This window comes from Lichenostomus cassidix, unplaced genomic scaffold (genome assembly GCF_008360975.1).
Source record: "Lichenostomus cassidix isolate B80296 unplaced genomic scaffold, HeHo_3.0 HiC_scaffold_35, whole genome shotgun sequence".
NCBI lineage: Eukaryota > Metazoa > Chordata > Aves > Passeriformes > Meliphagidae > Lichenostomus > Lichenostomus cassidix.
This window is the reverse complement of record NW_028147256.1, coordinates 244,981-263,177: the sequence shown is the minus strand read 5'-3', so window position 1 is coordinate 263,177 and position 18,197 is coordinate 244,981. Positions and strand designations below refer to the sequence as shown.

Below are 18,197 nucleotides of genomic sequence, written 5' to 3'. Positions count from 1 at the left end.
GGGCAGGGGGACGTTAAATGTGGGAAAGGGACATTGAATATTGGGAGGGGACATTGAGTATGAGTATGGGGAGGGGACATCGAATATGGGGAGGGGACATCAAGTATGGGGAAGGGGACATCAGTGTGGGGAGGGGACATCAATGTGGGGAGGGGACATTGAATGTGGGGAGCTGTTTCCCCGGTTTATCTTCTCAGCTGTTTCCCCAGTCTATCCCGGCTCTATCCCAGGTCTATCCCAGGTTTATCCCGGGTCAATTACCGGCTGGCTGAGGCAATCATCCAGCACATCGAAGTTGGAGGTGTCCCCATTCTCCCCCCGTTATATCCCTGTTATATCCCCGGTTTTTCCCGGGACTTTTCCCGGCTCTATCCCAGGTCTATCCCGGTTCTATCCCGGGTTAATTACCGGCTGGCTGAGGCAATCATCCAGCACATCGAAGTTGGAGGTGTCCCCATTCTCCCCCCTTTTATCCCTGTTATATCCCCAATTTTTCCCGGGATTTTTCCCGGCTGTTTCCCCAGTCTATCCCCGGTCTATCCCAGCTCTATCCCAGGTTTATCCCGGGTTAATTACCGGCTGGCTGAGGCAATCATCCAGCTCATCGAAGTTGGACGTGTCCCCATCCTCCCCCCTTTTATCCCCGATTTTTCCCGGGATTTTTCCCATCTCTTTCCCATGTTTTCCCCGGCTCTATCCCGGTTCTATCCCGGGTTAATTACCGGCTGGCTGAGGCAATCATCCAGCACATCGAAGTTGGACGTGTCCCCATTCTCCCCCCTTTTATCCCCGATTTTTCCCGGGATTTTTCCTGGCTGTTTCCCTGCTCTATCCCTGCTCTATCCCAGGTTTATCCCGGGTTAATTACCGGCTGGCTGAGGCAGTCATCCAGCACATCGAAGTTGGACATGTCCCCATTCTCCCCCCTTTTATCCCCGATTTTTCCCGGGATTTTCCCCATATCTATCCCGGCTCTATCCCAGGTTTATCCCGGTTCTATCCCGGGTTAATTACCGGCTGGCTGAGGCAATCATCCAGCACGTCGAAGTTGGACGTGTCGGCCGCTCCGGCCGCGCTGGGCTCGAAGGGCGCCCTGGCGCTCCGCAGCGCCCCCCAGCGCAGCCCCGCGAACAGCGCCAGCCCGCGGAAGTCCCGCGCGCCCCCGCGGCCCAGGCGCGCTCCCGGCGCGCACAGCAGGCCCCGCACGAGCGCGCGCGCCGCCGCCGGGACCCTCGGCGGGGAGGAGGGACCCCCGGGGTCACCGGCAGCTCTCTGCCCTTCCTCGGCTCCTCCATCATCGTCATCGTCATCGTCGTCATCGTCCGGGAGGTGCAGGTGGTCCTGGGGGGGGGAAAGGGGGTTGGGCATCGTCCCAGTATAGACCAGTATAGACCAGTGCATTCCCAGTATAGCCCAGTACGGACCAGTGCATTCCCAGTATAGCCCAGTACTGCCCAGTGCCGCCTGGTGCATTCCCAGTACAGACCAGTACTGCCTGGTGCATTCCTAGTGCATTCCCAGTATAGACCAGCACTGCCCAGTGCATTCCTAGTGCATTCCCAGTATAGACCAGTACAGACCAGTACCGCCCGGTGCATTCCCAGTACAGACCAGTACAGCCCGGTGCATTCCTGGTGCATTCCCAGTATAGCCCAGTACAGACCAGTGCCGCCTGGTGCATTCCTGGTGCATTCCCAGTATAGACCAGTGCATTCCCAGTACAGACCAGTACCGCCTGGTGCATTCCTGGTGCATTCCCAGTATAGACCAGTGCATTCCCAGCACTGCCCAGTGCATTCCTGGTGCATTCCCAGTACAGCCCAGTACTGCCCAGTGCCCCTGAGTCCTTCCCAGTCCCTCCCAGTGTCTCCCAGTACCCTCTCAATGCCCCGCAGTCCCTCCCAGTGTCCCCCAGTGCCATTTTACTGTCCCCAAATGCTCTCCCAGTCCCTCCCAGTCCCTCCCAGTGCCATTTTACAGTCCCCAATCCCCCTCCCAATCCCTCCCAGTCCCTCCCAGTCCCTCCCAGTCCCTCCCAGTGCCATTTTACTGTCCCCAATCCCCCCCCACCCTCCCAGTGACCCCAAATCCCCCTTTAGTGCCCTTTTAGTGCCATTCCAGTCCCTCCCAGTGCCATTTTACTGCCTCCCAGTCCCTCCCAATCCCCTCCCAGTCCATCTCAGTGCTCTCCCAGTCCCTCCCAGTGCCATTTAACTGCCCCCAAACGCTCTCCCAGTCCCTCCCAGTCCCTCCCAGTGCCATTTTACTCCCCCCAAGTGCTCTCCCAGTCCCTCCCAGTCCCTCCCAATCCCCTCCCAATCCTTCCCAGTGCCATTTTACTGTCCCCAGATGCTCTCCCAATCCCTCCCAGTCCCTCCCAGTCCCTCCCAATCCCCTCCCAATCCTTCCCAGTGCCATTTTACTGTCCCCAATCCCCTCCCAATCCTCCCAATCCCCTCCCAATCCCCTCCCAATCCCTCCCAGTCCCTCCCAGTGCCTCCCAGTCCCTCCCAGTGCCTCCCAGTCCCTCCCAGTCCGTCCCAGCGCACCTGGAAGTGCAGGATCTTGGCGTAGGTCTCGAGCACGGTGTCGGCGAAGAAGGGCGGGTGGCCGTAGAACATCTCGTAGGCCAAGACCCCCAGAGCCCACCAGTCACACTCGGGGCCGTAGGACAGCGACGGGTCCTCGACCGCCAGCAGCATCTCGGGGGACAGGTAGTCCGGCGTGCCCACGGCCACCGAGGAGCGCACCTGGGACAGGGACAGTGGGGACATTGGGGACAGTGGGGACAGTGGGGACAGTGGGGACAGTGGGGATACTGGGGATATTGGGGACATTGAGGATACTGGGGACATTGGGGATATTGGGGACATCACTGGGGACAGGTAGTCCAGGGTGCCCACGGCCACCGAGGAGTGCACCTGGTGTGGGGACAGTGGGGACAGTGGGGATGTTGGGGATATTGGGGATAATGGGGATGTTTGAGATATTTGGGATGTTGGGGATGTTGGGGACACTGGGGACATTGGGGACATTGGGGACAGATAGTATGGCGTGCCCACGGCCACCGAGGAGTGCACCTGGGACAGGGACAGTGGGGACAGTGGGGTATTGGGGATGTTGGGGACATCGGGGACATCGGGGACATTGGGGATGTTGGGGATATTGGGGATGTTGGGGACAGTGGGGACATCAGTGGGGATGTTGGGGACAGTGGGGACATCACTGGGGACAGGTAGTCCGGCGTGCCCACGGCCACTGAGGAGTGCATCTGGCACGGGGACAGTGGGGACACTGGGGACATTGGGGATGTTGGGGATACTGAGGATACTTGGGATATTGGGGATGTTGGGGACACTGGGGACATTGGGGGTGTTGGGGATACTGAGGATACTTGGGATATTGGGGATGTTGGGGACATTGGGGACATCACTGCGGACAGGTAGCTCGGCGTGCCCATGGCCACCGAGGAGCGCACCTGGCACGGGACAGTGGGGACATTGGGGTCACTGGGGACATTTGGGGATATTGAGGATATTGGGGATGTTGGGGACATTGGGGACATTGGGGATATTGGGGATACTTGGGATATTGGGGACATTGGGGACATTGGGGACAGTGGGGACATTGGGGACATTGGGCACATTGGGGATGTTGGGGACATTGGGACACTGGGAATATTGGGAACATCTGGGGACATTGGGGACACAGGGATGGGGCTGGGGACATTCTCCAGGTGCTTCTCGGGTTGCACTCCATGTCCCCCCGTGTCCCCCCGTGTCCCCCCGTGTCACCAGTGTCCCCAGGCCGTGTCACTCACGGTGCCATCAGGCCCCAGGCGCAGGCAGGACCCGAAGTCCCCAAGGCGGATGTGTCCCCAGCGGTCCAGCAGGATGTTGTCAGGTTTGATGTCCCTGGGGGGGGGATGGCCTCTGTCACCTCCCCCTGTCACTGTCCCCAGACCTCCCCAGCCCTCCCCATGTCCCTCCTGCTGTCCTGGGTGTCCCCTGTCTCTGTGTGGTCCTCAGTGTCCCTCTATGTCCCCAATCTCCCCCCATGTCCCCTGTGTCCCCAACATCCCAAATGTCCCCAATATCCCCAATGTCCCCAATGTCCCTCATGTCCCCAATGTTCCCAGTGTCCCCTGTGTCCCCATGTCCCCAACATCCCCCATATCCCCAATGTCCCCAACATCCCCAACGTCCCCAATATTCCCAATGTCCCCAATGTCCCCAGTGTCCCCAACGTCCCCAACATCCCCAACATCCCCAATGTCCCCAGTGTCCCCAATGTCCCCATGTCCCACCGGTGCATGTAGCCCAGGTAGTGCACGGAGTCAATGGCCATGTCCCTCCATGTCCCCAACATCCCCAATGTCCCCAGTGTCCCCAATGTCCCCAACATCCCCAATGTCCCAATGTCCCCAGTGTCCCCATGTCCCCAGTGTCCCCATGTCCCCTCACTCACGGTTGGCCAGGTGGTGCCCAGGGGCAAGGAGTCCATGGCCATGTCCCCAATGTCCCCAATGTCCCCAACATCCCCAATGTCCCCAATGTCCCCAGTGTCCCCAACATCCCCAATGTCCCCAGTGTCCCCAATGTCCCCAACATCCCCAGTGTCCCCATGTCCCACCGGTGCACGTAGCCCAGGCGGTGCACGGAGTCGATGGCCATGTCCCCAATGTCCCCAACATCCCCAGCGTCCCCAATGTCCCCATGTCCCCATGTCCCCAGTGTCCCCATGTCCCCATGTCCCACCGGTGCACGTAGCCCAGGCGGTGCACAGAGTCGATGGCCATGACGAGCTCGGCCAGGTAGAACCTGGCCATGGCCAGCGGCAGTTTGTCCCCAAATTTGCTCAGCAGCGTCAGCAGGTCACCACCGATGTAGTACTCCATGACCAGGTACTGCGGGGACAGGGACAGCTGGGGACAGGGACAGTGCAGGGACAGGGACAGCTGGGGACAGGGACAGTGCAGGGACATGGGGACAGGGACAGCCGGGGACAGGGACAGCTGGGGACAGGGACAGTGCGGGGACATGGGGACAGCTGGGGACAGGGACAGTGCAGGGACAGGGACAGCTGAGGACAGCTACTGCGGGGACAGGGACAGTGCAGGGACAGGGACAGTGCAGGGACAGCGACAGTGCAGGGACAGGGACAGTGCAGGGACAGGGACAGCTGGGACGGGGACAGCTGGGGACAGGGACAGCTGGGGACAGGGACAGTGCAGGGACAGGGACAGTACAGGGACATGGGGACAGGGACAGCTGGGGACAGGGACAGTGCAGGGACAGGGACAGCTGGGGACAGGGACAGCTGGGGACATGGGGACAGGGACAGTGCAGGGACAGGGACAGCTGGGGACAGGGACAGCTGGGGACATGGGGACAGGGACAGTGCAGGGACAGGGACAGCTGGGGACATGGGGACAGGGACAGTGCAGGGACAGGGACAGCTGGGGACAGGGACAGCTGGGGACATGGGGACAGGGACAGTGCAGGGACAGGGACAGCTGGGACAGGGACGGCTGGGGACAGGGACAGTGCAGGGACAGGGACAGCTGGGGACAGGGACAGTGCAGGGACAGGGACAGCTGGGACAGGGACAGCTGGGGACAAGGACAGCTGGGGACAGGGACAGCTGGGACATGGCAGTGACATGGGGAGAGGGACAGTGCAGGGACAGGGACAGTGCAGGGACATGGGACAATGTGGGGACAGGGATAGTGTGGGGACAGGGACAGCTGGGGACATGGGGGTGGCACAGGGACAGCTGGGGACAGGGACAGTGTGGGGACAGGGACAACTCGGGACATGGGGGTGGCATGGGGACATGGGACAGCTGGGGACAGGGACAGCAAGGCTTGGGGACATTTCCATGTCACAGGGACACCTGGGGACACCTGGGCGCTGTCCCCTGGGCTGTGACAGGGACCGGGCAGGTGTCCCCGCGGGGAGGTGACAGCGGTGACATCCATGTCCCCGGGGCTGTGACAAGGACCGGGCAGGTGCCAGCGGTGAGGTGACAGGTGACATCGCTGTCCCCTGGGCTGTGACAGGGACCGGGAGGTGTCCCAGCAGGGAGGTGACAGGTGACATCGCTGACCCCGGGGCTGTGACAGGGAGCGGGCAGGTGACAGCGGTGTCCCCGGGGGGAGGTGACAGGTGACATCGCTGTCCCCTGGGCTGTGACAAGGACCGGGAGGTGTCCCGGCGGGGAGGTGACAGGTGACATCGCTGTCCCCTCACCAGGCACTGCGGGTCCTGGAAGGCGAAGTGCAGCTTGGTGATCCAGCGCTGGTCACCGCGGGCGAGGACATCGCGCTCCTGGCGGAAACACGACACCTGGGGACAGCGGGGACAGCCGTGTCACCTCCCCGTGTCACCTCCCCATGTCACCCCCTTGTCACCTCCCCGTGTCACCTCCCAAGTCACCTCCTTGTGTCACCTTCCCGTGTAACCTGCCCGGACAGCTGGGGACAATGGGGACAGCACTGAGGACAACGGGGACAGTGGGGACAGTGGAGACAGCCGTGTCACCTCCCCCGTGTCACCTCCCAAGTCACCCACCCGGACACCTGGGGACAGTGGGGACAGCTGTGTCACCTCCCCATGTCACCCCCTTGTCACCTCCCCGTGTCACCTCCCCGTGTAACCCACCCGGACACCTGGGGACAGTGGGGACACTGGGGACATTGGGGACAGCTGTGTCGCCTCCCCATGTCACCCCCTTGTCACTTCCCTGTGTAACCCACCCGGACACCTGGGGACACTGGGGACAGTGGGGATAGCTGTGTCACCTCCCCTTGTCACCTCCCCTGTGTCACCCACCCCGGGCATTGAGGACAGCGGTGTCACCGTGGTGTCACCCTCTGGGACATTGGGAACAGCGGTGTCACCCTCAGTGTCACCCTCCGGGGTACTGGGGACAGCGGTGTCACCGCAGTGTCACCCCTGGCGGGCACTGGGGACACTGGGGACATTGGGGACATTGGGGACAGTGTGACACAGCAACCTCAGTGCCACCCCTGTCCCCATCATCCTCTCGGTGTCACTTCCTCGGTGTCCCCAAGTGTCCCCAGGTGTCCCTCAAGTGTCCCCACGTGTCCCAAACGTGTCCCCAGATGTCCTAAGTGTCCCTCAAGTGTCCCCAGGTGTCTCCCAAGTTTCCCCAGGTGTCCCCAGATGTCCCAAAAGTGTCCCTCAAGTGTCTCTCAAGTGTCTCCAGATGTCCCCAAGTGTCCCTCAAGTGTCCCCAAGTGTCCCCAGCTGTTTCCAAATGTCCCCAAGTGTCTCCCAAGTATCCCCAAGTGTCCCCCAGGTGTCCTCAAGTGTCCCAAAATGTCCCCAAAGTGTCCCCAAGTGTCCCTAGGTGTCCCCAAGCTTTCCAAAAGTGTCCCCAAGTGTCCCCAGGTGTCCCCAGGTGTCTCCCAAGTATCCCCAAGTGTCCCCAAGTGTCCAAAAAGTGTCCCCAAGTGTCCTTCAAGTGTCCCCAAGTGTCCCCTGGTGTCCCTCAAGTGTTCCCAGGCATCCCAAAAGTGTCCCCAAGTATCCCCAAGTATCCCTCAAGTGTCCCCAAGTGTCCCCAAAGTGTCCCCAAGTGTCCCCTGACCTCGCCTCTCCTCAGCATGTCCCACTTGTTCATGATCTTCATGGCGTAGATCTGTCCTGTCTCCTTCATCCTCACCACGGCCACCTGCAGGAATGTCACCAGGGTGTCACCAGGGGGTCCCCAAGTGTCCCCAGGGTGTCCCCAGGGTGTCACCAGAATCACAGAAAAATCCCAGAAAATTCCCACAAAAATCCCCATAAAATTCCACAAAATCTGCTCAAATTCCGACAAAATCCCCACAAAAATCACACAAAAATTCTCACAAAATTCCACACAAAATCCCACAAAAATCCCATAAAAATTCCCCAAAAATCTGCTCAAATTCTGGCAAAATCCCACAAAAATCCCCACAAAAATCCCACAAAAATCTCCATAAAAATCCCACAAAAATCCCCACAAAATTCTGCAAAATCTGTTCAAATTCCAACAAAATCACCACAAAATTGCCACAAAATCACCACAAAATCCCCAAAAAATCCCCACAAAATTCCGCAAAATCCACTCAAATTCCAACAAAATCCCACAAAAATCCCCATAAAAATCCTCACAAAAATCCCCAAAAAATTCCCACAAAAATCTGCTCAAATTCTGACAAAATCGCCACAAAAATCCCACAAAAAATCCACCAAAATCCCCATAAAAATCCCACAAAATTCTGCAAAATTCCCCACAAAATTTCAACAAAATCACCACAAAAATCCCACAAAAAATCCACATAAAATTCCAACAAAATTCCACAAAATCCCACAAAAATCCCACAAAATTCCACAAAAATCCACATAAAAATGCCACAAAATTCTGCAAAATTCCTCACAAAAATGTCACAAAAATTCCCATAAAAATCCCACAAAATTCCACAAAAATCCACATAAAAATCCTCACAAAATTCCACAAAATTTCACAAAATCCGCTCAAATTCCAACAAAATCCCCACAAAAATCCCCACAAAAATCCTCACAAAAATCCCTACAAAATTCCACAAAATTTCACAAAATTCCCTGCAAAATCGCCACAAAAATCCGCACAAAATCTGCTCAAATTCCAACAAAATCGCCACAAAATCACACAAAAATCCCACAAAAATAGCACAAAATCCCCATAAAAATCCCACAAAATTCCACAAAATTGGCTCAAATTCCAACAAAATCGCCACAAAAATCTCCATAAAATTCCTCACAAAATCCCACAAAATTCTGACAAAATCGCCACAAAATCCCATGAAAATCCCCACAAAACTTCACAAAATTCCCACAAAGTCCCCACAAAAATCGCCACAAAATTCCCCAGAAAATCCCACAAAATCCCTCAAAATCTCCACAGAATCCCCCAAAATCCCCCAAAAAACACCCCAAATCCCCCCAAAATCGCCAAAAATCTCACAAAAAACCCCCACAAAAATCCCCAAATGCCAAAAAAATTCCCAAAAAATCCCACAAAAATCGAAAAAAATCCCTCGAAAAAACCCTCAAAATCCCTCAAAATCCCACAAATTCCCCCCAAAAATCGCAAAAAATCCCACAAAAACCACCTGAAATCCCACAAAAATCCCACAAAACCACCCCAAGTCCCACAAAAAATCGCATAAAATCTCCACAAATAAATCCCCCAAAATCACCAGAAAATCCCCCAAAAATCACAAAAAATCCCCAGAAAATCACAAAAAATCCCCCAAAAATTGCACAAAATTGCATAAAATCCCACAAAAATCCCACAAAAACCACCCCAAATCCCCCAAATTCCCCAAAATACCACAAATTCCCTAAATTCACACAAAATCCCCCAAAATTCCACAAAATCCCACAAAATCCCACAAAATCCCCAGAAAATCACCAAAAAATCACAAAAAATCCACTAAAAATTGCACAAAATCCCACAAAAAATACCCCCAAATCCCCCAAAATTCCCAGAAAATCCCCCGAAAATCACAAAAAATCCCCCAAAAATCACAAAAAGTCCCACAAAACCCATAATCCCCAAAAGTTGCACAAAATCCCCCAAAACCCCACAAAATCCCACAAAAACACCCCAAATTCCCCCAAACCCTAAATCCCCAAAATCCCGCTAAAATAAAAAAATCCCAAAATTGCACAAAATTCCACAAAACCTCAAAAATCACACAAAAATCACAAAAATCGCACAAAATCCCTCAAAAAATCCTCAAAATTCCCCCAAAAATCCCCCAAATCCCACAAAAATCCCCAAAACCCCAAATTTCCCCCAAAATCCCACAAAAAACACCCCAAATCCCACAAATCCCCACAAAATCCCCACAAAAATCACACAAAAATCCCACAAAATCCCCAGAAAAACCCCAAAAAATGACCAAAAAATTCCCCCAAAATCACAAAGAATCCCCCCAAAATTGCACAAAATCCCACAAAAAATACCCCAAATCCCACAAAAATCCCCAAAACCCCAAAATTCCCCCAAAATCCCAAGCTGACCTCGCTGAAAGCTCCTCTCCCGATCACCTTGAGGATCTCGAAATCTGCTCTCTGCAGCTGCAGCTGCTGAACCTCAGCGGCCAGGGGCTGGGCTGGGGGGAAAAACGGGGATTTTGGGAAAAATTGGGAATTTTGGGGAAAAATTGGGAATTTTGGGGAAATAATGGGATTTTGGGGGGGAAAAAGTTGGGATTTTGGGGAAAATGTGTGGAATTTTGGGGAAAATAGGTGGAATTTTAGGGGAAAAAATGGGATTTTGGGAGGGAAATAATGGGATTTTGGGTAAAAAAATTGGGATTTTGGGAGGGAAAAGTTGGGATTTGGAGGGAAAAATGGGGGAATTTTGGGGAAATAATGGGATTTTTGGAGGGAAATGTTGGGATTTTGGGGAAAAAATTGGGATTTTGAGAGGGAAAAAATGGGATTTTGGGAGGGAAAAACTGGAATTTTGGGGGAAAAATGGGGTTTGGGGGGCAAAAATGGGATTTTGGGGAAAAACTGGGATTTTGGGGGGAAAATGGGATTTGGGGGGAAAATGGGATTTTGAGAGGGAAAAACTGGGATTTCAGGGAAAAAAGCTGGAAGTTTGAGAGGGAAAAACTGGGATTTTGGGAGGGAAAAACTGGAATTTTGGGGGAAAATTTGGAATTATGGCAGAGAAAAGTTGGGATTTTGGGGAAAATAGGTGGAATTTTGGGGAAAAAACAGAATTTTGGGAGGGAAAACCTGGAATTTTGGGAGGGAAAAGTTGGGATTTTGGGGGAAAATGGGATTTTGGGAGGGAAATGTTGGGATTTTGGGGAAAAAATTGGGATTTTGAGAGGGAAAAAATGGGATTTTGGGAGGGAAAACCTGGAATTTTGGGATGGAGAAGGAATTTTTGGGGAGGCGGAAATTTGCATTTTGGGGCATTTTGGGGTTTGGAGGGACAAATTTTTTTGGGGGGGGGGTTGGCTGTATGGGGGGAGGTGACAATCGGGGGGGTTGTGACAATTCCGGGGGGGCTGGTGACACCCCTGGTGACACCCCTGGTGACACTCCGGGGGTTGGTGACACTGGGGGCTGTGACACCCTGGTGACACTCCGGGGTTGGTGACACTCGGGGGTGGGCTGGACACCCCTGGTGACATCCCAGTGACACCGGGGTTGGTGACACCCCTGGTGACATCCCGGGGGGCTGGTGACACCCCTGGTGACACTCCGGGGCAAGGATACTCGGGGATGGACACCCTGGTGACATCCCGGTGACACTCCGGGGTTGGTGACACCCCTGGTGACATCCCGGGGGCTGGTGACACCCTGGTGACACTCCGGGGTTGGTGATACTGGGGGTGGGCTGTGACACCCCTGGTGACACCCCCTGGTGACACCCCGGGGGTTGGTGACACTCGGGGTGACACGGCAACACTGGGGTTGGTGATACTGGGGGCTGACACCCTGGTGACACCCCTGGTGACACTCCGGGGGTTGTGACAATTCCAGGGGGCTGTGACAATCCGGGTGACACTCCGGGGGGGTTGGTGACACCCCTGGTGACATCCCGGTGACACTCCGGGGGGGCTGTGACAATTCCGGGGGGGGTTGTGACAATTCCCAGGGGGGTGTGACACTCCGGGGGGGTTGGTGACACCCCGGGGGGGCTGTGACAATGCGGGGGGGGCTGTGACACCCTGGTGACACCCCTGGTGACACTCCGGGGGGGTTGGTGACACCCCGGGGGGGCAGTGACACTCGGGGGGGCAGTGCCGATCCTCGCAGCCATTTATGGCCGCGCTGCTCTGCGCTGCGCTCGCCGCTCGCCCGGGGGGGGGGACACATCCCCGCCGTGCCCAGAAAAGGAGCGGCGCCGCCGGGTCACCCCCCCGGAATGAGCCCGGGGACCGGGACACCCCCAAAAAATGACCCCCGGGGACCGGGACACCCCGAAAAGTGACCCAGGGGGTCGAAATCCCCCCCAAAAAGTGACCCCCAGGGTTCGGAACACCCCCAAAAAGTGACTCCGGCCGGTGGGACCACCCCGGAGAGACCCCGGGGATCGGAATCCCCCAAAAAATGAGCCTGGGGTCCGGGACACACCCAAAAAGTGACCCCCGGGGTCCGGACACCCCCCCGAGAGACCCCGGGGACCGGGACACCCCAAAAAATGAACCTGGGTTCCGAAACACCCCCGAAAAGTGACCCCGGGGACCGGACCCCCCCAAAAAGTGACCCCCGAGGTTCGGAGCCCCCCGAAAAATGAGCCCGGCCGGTAGGACCCCCCCGGAGAAACCCTGGGGACAGGAACACCCCCCTGAATGAGCCCGGGGACCGGGACACCCCAAAAAGTGACCCCCGGGGACCGGGACACCCCAGAAAATGAGCCTGGGGTCCGGAACCCCCCCCAAAAATGACCCTGGGGCTCGAAAGCCCCCCAAAAAATGATCCCGGCCGGTGGGACACCCCCGGAAAAACCCTGGGGGTCGGAACCCCCCCGTAAAATGAGCCTGGGGTCCGGAATCCCCCCAAAAAATGACCCCGGCCGGTGGGACCCCCCCGGAATGAGCCCGGAGTTCGGAAGCCCCCCAAAAAGTGACCCCGGGGGTCGAAAGCCCCCCGAAAAATGAGCCTGGGGTTCGGAAGCCCCCCCGAAAAAAGTGACCCCGACCGGTGGGACCCCCCCGGAGTGACCCCGAAATTCGGGGGTCCCGCAGGTGTCACCTCCCCCGGTACCGGATCGGAGATTCCCCCCGCCCCGTGCAGGACCCCCCGGTACCGGTGACCCCCCCGGTTCGGTCCCGGTTCCGCCAGCCCATGATCCCCCCGGTCCCGGTTCCGGTTGTCCCGGTCTGTGACCCCCCCCGGTTCGGTTCCGGTTCTCCCAGCCTGTGACCCCCCAGTCCCGGTTCCGGTTCTCCCGGCCGGTGATCTCCCCGGTTCGGTTCCGGTTCTCCCGGTCCGTGACCCCCCCGGTCCCGGTTCCGCCCGGTTCGGAGCTCCCCGGTTCCAGTTTGCCCCCCGTTCAGAACTGCTTTCATCCCGGACCATCCGGTTCCGAACTCCCCCCGGTTCCGAACTCTCCGGTTCCGAATTCCCCGGTTCTGAACTCCCCGGTTCCGAACTCCCCGGTTCCGAACTCCCCGGTTCCGAATTCCCCGGTTCTGAACTCCCCGGTTCCGAATTCCACCCGGTTCCGAACTCCCCGGTTTCGAATTCCACCCGGTTCCGAACTCCCCGGTTCCGAACTCCTCTGTTCCGATCTCCCCGGTCCCGAATTCCCCGGTTCCGAACTCCTCAATCCCGATCTCCCCGGTTCTGAATCCCCCGGTTCCGAATCTCCCCGGCTCCGAACTCCCCCTGTTCCGAACTCCCCGGTTCCGGACCCTCCAGTCCCGATCTCCCCGGTTCCGAACCCCCCCGGTTCCGACTCCTCCAGTCCCGAACTCCCCCGGTTCCGAACCCTTCAATCCCGAACCCCCCCCGGTTCCGAAACCCCCGATCCCGAACTCTCCCGCTCCGAACCCCTCAATCCCCAACTCCCCCTGTTCCGAACTTCCCGGTCCCGAACCCCACCCGGTTCCCAACTCCCCCGGGCCCGAACCCCGCCGGTTCCGAACCCCTCAATCCCGAACTCCCCCGGTCCCGAACCCTCCCGGTTCCGAACTCCACCCGGTTCCGAGCCCCTCAATCCCGAACTCCCCGGTTCCCAACTCCCCCGGTTCCGACCCCCCCTGGTTCCGAACTCCCCCGGTCCCGAACCCCTCAATCCCGAACCCCTCCGGTTTCGATCCCCCCCTGGTTCCGAACTCCCCTGGTTCCGAACCCCCCTGTTCCGAACTTCCCGGTCCCGAACCCCTCAATCCCGAACCCCTAATCCCCAAACCCCCGGTCCCGAACTCCCGGTCCCAAACCCTCAGTCCCGAACTCCCCAGTTCCGAACCCCCAATCCCGAACTCTCCGGTTCCGAACCCCCCAGTCCCGAAGCCCCGGTCCCGAAGTCAACTTCCCCTGTTCCGAACTTCCCGCCCCGAACCTCCCGGTCCCGAACCCCCGGTTCCGGAACCCTCCAGTTCCGAACCCCTCACCCCGAACTCCCCGGTCCCGAACCCCGGTTCCGAAACCCCCGGTCCCTAACCCCCCGGTTCCGAACCCTCCCGGTCCCGAACCCCTCAATCCTGATCTCCCCGGTTCCGAACCCCGGTCCCGAACCCTCCCGGTTCCCAACCCCCCGGTCCCGAACCCCCCGGTCCCGAACCCTCAATCCCGAAACTTCCCGGTTCCGGAACCCCCCGGTTCCGAACTCCCTTGGTTCCGGAACCCCTGTTCCGGAACTTCCCGTCCCAGACCCCTCAATCCCCAACTCCCCGGTTCCGAACCCCCGCTTCCGAAACCGCCCGGTCCCGAACCCCCGGTCCCGAACTCCTCAATCCCGAACCCTCCCGGTTCCCGAACCCCCGGTCCCTAACTCCCCGGTCCCGAACCCCCCGGTTCCGCTCCCCCTCCTCTCCCCGCTCACCCCAGCTCAGAAACTCCCGGACGTGTCTGTCGCTGTCGCTCTCCCTGTCGCGCTCCCTGTCGCCGCTGTCGCGCTCGGTGTCGCGCTCGGTGTGGCGCTCGGTGTGGCCGAGGCGGTGTCGCAGCCCCCCCGCCAGCCCCAGCAGCAGGTCCAGCAGGGTCTCGAGCCCCAGCGCCCCCCGGCCCAGCGCCAGCGCCCGCAGCTTCTCCCGCCGCCCCGGGGGCGCCGCCATCGCCCGGCCCGCACCGGGGAGGGAGCTGCGAGCCGCCCGGCTGAACGGGCAGCCCCGCCCGAGAGCCGAGCCCGCCCCGGGACCGCCCCGGGACACCGGGACCGCCCCGGGACACCGGGACAGAGCGGCTGGGACCGCCCCGGGACACCGGGACCGCCCCGGGACACCGGGAGAGAGGGGATGGGACCGCCCCGGGACCGCCCCGGGACACCGGGACCGCCCCGGGACACCGAGAGAGAGCGGCTGGGACCGCCCCGGGACACCGGGACCGCCCCGGGACACCGGGAGAGAGGGGATGGGACCGCCCCGGGACCGCCCCGGGACACCGGGAGAGAGGGGATGGGACCGCCCCGGGACCGCCCCGGGACACCGGGACACCGGGACCGCCCCGGGACACCGGGAGAGAGCCCGCCCCGGGACACCGGGACCGCCCCGGGACACCGGGACAGAGCGGCTGGGACCGCCCCGGGACCGCCCCGGGACACCGGGACCGCCCCGGGACACCGGGAGAGAGGGGCTGGGACCGCCCCGGGACCGCCCCGGGACACCGAGAGAGAGCCTGCCCCGGGACCGCCCCGGGAGCGCCCTGGGACACCGGGAGAGAGCGGCTGGGACCGCCCCGGGACCGCCCCGGGACACCGGGAGAGAGACCCTGCCCCGGCACCGCCCCGGGACACCGAGACATCGGGAGAGAGAGCCTGCCCTGGGACACCGGGAGAGAGAGCCCGCCCCGGGACCGCCCCGGGACACCGGGAGAGAGCGGCTGGGACCGCCCTGGGACACCGGGACCGCTCCGGGACACCGGGACACCGGGAGAGAGCGGCTGGGACCGCCCCGGGACACCGGGAGAGAGCGGCTGGGACCGCCCCGGGACCGCCCCGGGACACCGGGAGAGAGGGGCTGGGACCGCCCCGCGACACCGGGACACCGGGAGCGAGAGGCTGCCCCCGCCCTGGGACACCGGGACACCGGGATCAGGACCGGGAAACCCCCACCGGGACACTGACACCACTACCAGGACCGGAATCGGGACATCCCCACCGAGACCGGGACACCCCCAACGGGTCCCCGCGACACCGGGACACCGGGAATACGGGGGGGGGGGGGAATGGGGGAGGGGGAAGGAACTACCGGGATCGGGATCGAAACCGGGATCAGGACCGGGAAACCACCATCGGGACCGGGAAACCACCATCGGGACACTCACACCGGGACACCCACACCGAGACACCGCGACACCGGGAATACGGGGGGGAGGGGGTGGGGACGAGGGGAGGGGGAGGGAATTACCGGGATCGGGATCGGGAAACCTCCACCAGGACCGGGACCGGGACCCTCACCGGGACAGCCACACGGTAACCGGGACATCCCCACCGGTACCTGGACCCTCACACCAGGACCCCGGAGCTGAACCCGGGACACTCCCACCGGTACCGGGACTGGGACGCTCAAACTGGGACCGGGACCCTCACCGGGACCGGGACCCTCACACCGGAACCGGGAGGTCACTACCGGTACCGGGAGATGTCCACTGGGACCGGGACACCCTCACCGGAACCGGGACACCCTCACTGGGACACCCGCATGGGAACCGGAACCGGGACACCCCCACAGGTACCGGAACCCCTGAGGTGAATCCCAGACCGGGAGCCTCACACCGGTACCGGGAGGTCATTACCGGGACCGGGACCCTCACACCAGTACCGGGAGGCCACTACCGGGACCGGGACAGCCCCACCGGTACCGGGAAACCCCTACCAGAACCGGGACCCCTGAGCTGAATTCCGGACCGGGACCCTCACACCGGGACCGGGAGCTCATTACCGGGACCGGGACATCCCCACCGGTACCGGGACCTTCACACCGGTACCGGGAAACCCTCACCGGGACCGGGACTCTTACCGGGACCGGGACACCACCACCGGGACACCCACACGGGAACCGGGACCCGGAACGTCACACCGGGACCGGGACAGCCTCACACCGGGACCGGGACACCTCCACCGGTACCGGGACCCTCACAACGGTACCGGGACCCTCACACCAGAACCGGGAGGTCACTACCGGGACCGGGATATCCCCACCGGTACCGGCACACTCCCACCGGGACCGGGACCCCGGAGCTGAATCCCGGACCGGGACCCTCACACCGGAACCGGGACACTCCCACCGGTACTGGGAAACCCTCACCGGTACCGGGACACCCCCACCGGAACCGGGACCTTCACACTGGGACCGGGAGGTCACTACTGGTACCAGGACATCCCACCGGGATTCTCCCCGGGACCCCCGAGTTGAGTCCCGGGACCACCCCGGGACCCCCCCGAGCCCCTCCCGTTACCGACCCCGAGGGCACTGAACCCCCAAATCCAGCTAGACACCCCCAAATCCTGCCAGACCCCAAAAAATCCCTCCAGACCCCCCTCCAGACCCCCCCAAAAATCCCCAAACCCCAAAATCCCCCAGACCCCCAAAAAATCTCTAAAACCCCAAAATCCCCCCAAAAATCCCCTTGTGACCCCCCAAAATTCCATAAACCCCCCAAAAATCCTCCAGAACCCCCAAAAAATCCTCCAGACCCCAAAAAATCCCCCCAAAAATCCCTCAGACTCTCAAAAATCCTCCAGACCCTGCAAAAATCCCTCCAAAAATCCTCCAGAAGCCCCAAAAAATCCCTCTCCAGACCCCCAAAAATTCGGGTCCCCAACTCCCCAAAAATTTTTCCAGATCCGCAAAAAATCCCTCCCCAATCCCAAAATCCTCTCCAGAGCGCCAAAAATCCTTCCAATCCCAAAATCCTCCAGACCCCCAAAATCCCCGACCCCAAATATCCCCCAGACTCCCCAAAAAAATCTCTGTAATCCAGAAATCCCCCAAAAAATCCTGTATCCAGACCCTTTCCAAAAAAAATCCCTCTTGACCCCAAAATCCCTTCCAGACCCCAAAAATCCCTCCAGAACCCCCAAAACTCAGACCCCCCAAAAAATCCTCCAGACCAAAAAGTCCCTCTGCACTCCCCTCTCCAGAACCCCCAAAATCCAGACTCTCAAAAAATCCCTCCAGACCCCCAAAAATCCTCCCAAACCCCCTCAAAATCCTCCAGACCCCCAAAAAATCTCTCTCAAAATCCTCTCAGACTCTTCAAAACTTCTCAGACCCTACAAAAAAATCCTCTCAAAAATCCCACCAGACCCTCCAAAAAAATCCTCCAAACCCCCCAAAAATCCCTCCAGAACCCCCCAAAATTCCTACAGATCCACAAAAATCCCTCCAGACCCCCAAAATCCTCCAGACCCTGCAAAAATCCCTCCAAAAAAATTCCTCCAGATTCTCAAAAAATCCCTCCAGACCCCCCAAAAAATCCTCAAAAAAAAATCCCAGATTAAACCCCAAAAAGATCCCCAAAATCCTCCAA

The 18,197-nt window shown here is 59.4% G+C and overlaps 1 protein-coding gene across 1 annotated transcript; it reads right to left on the bottom strand.

Annotated features, from left to right (window-relative positions):
* Positions 1–623: 623 nt before the first annotated feature.
* On the bottom strand, positions 624–14,880 carry LOC146423968 (myotonin-protein kinase-like). The gene is made up of 8 exons (XM_085043981.1): positions 14,551–14,880; positions 10,059–10,150; positions 7,615–7,698; positions 6,252–6,347; positions 4,758–4,906; positions 3,821–3,914; positions 2,550–2,750; positions 624–1,341 (listed from the first exon to the last, which is right to left on the bottom strand). The coding sequence occupies exons 1-8, from the start codon at positions 14,780–14,782 to the stop codon at positions 997–999; spliced, it is 1,293 nt and encodes a 430-aa protein (XP_084900107.1). The 5' UTR covers positions 14,783–14,880; the 3' UTR covers positions 624–996.
* Positions 14,881–18,197: the final 3,317 nt, after the last annotated feature.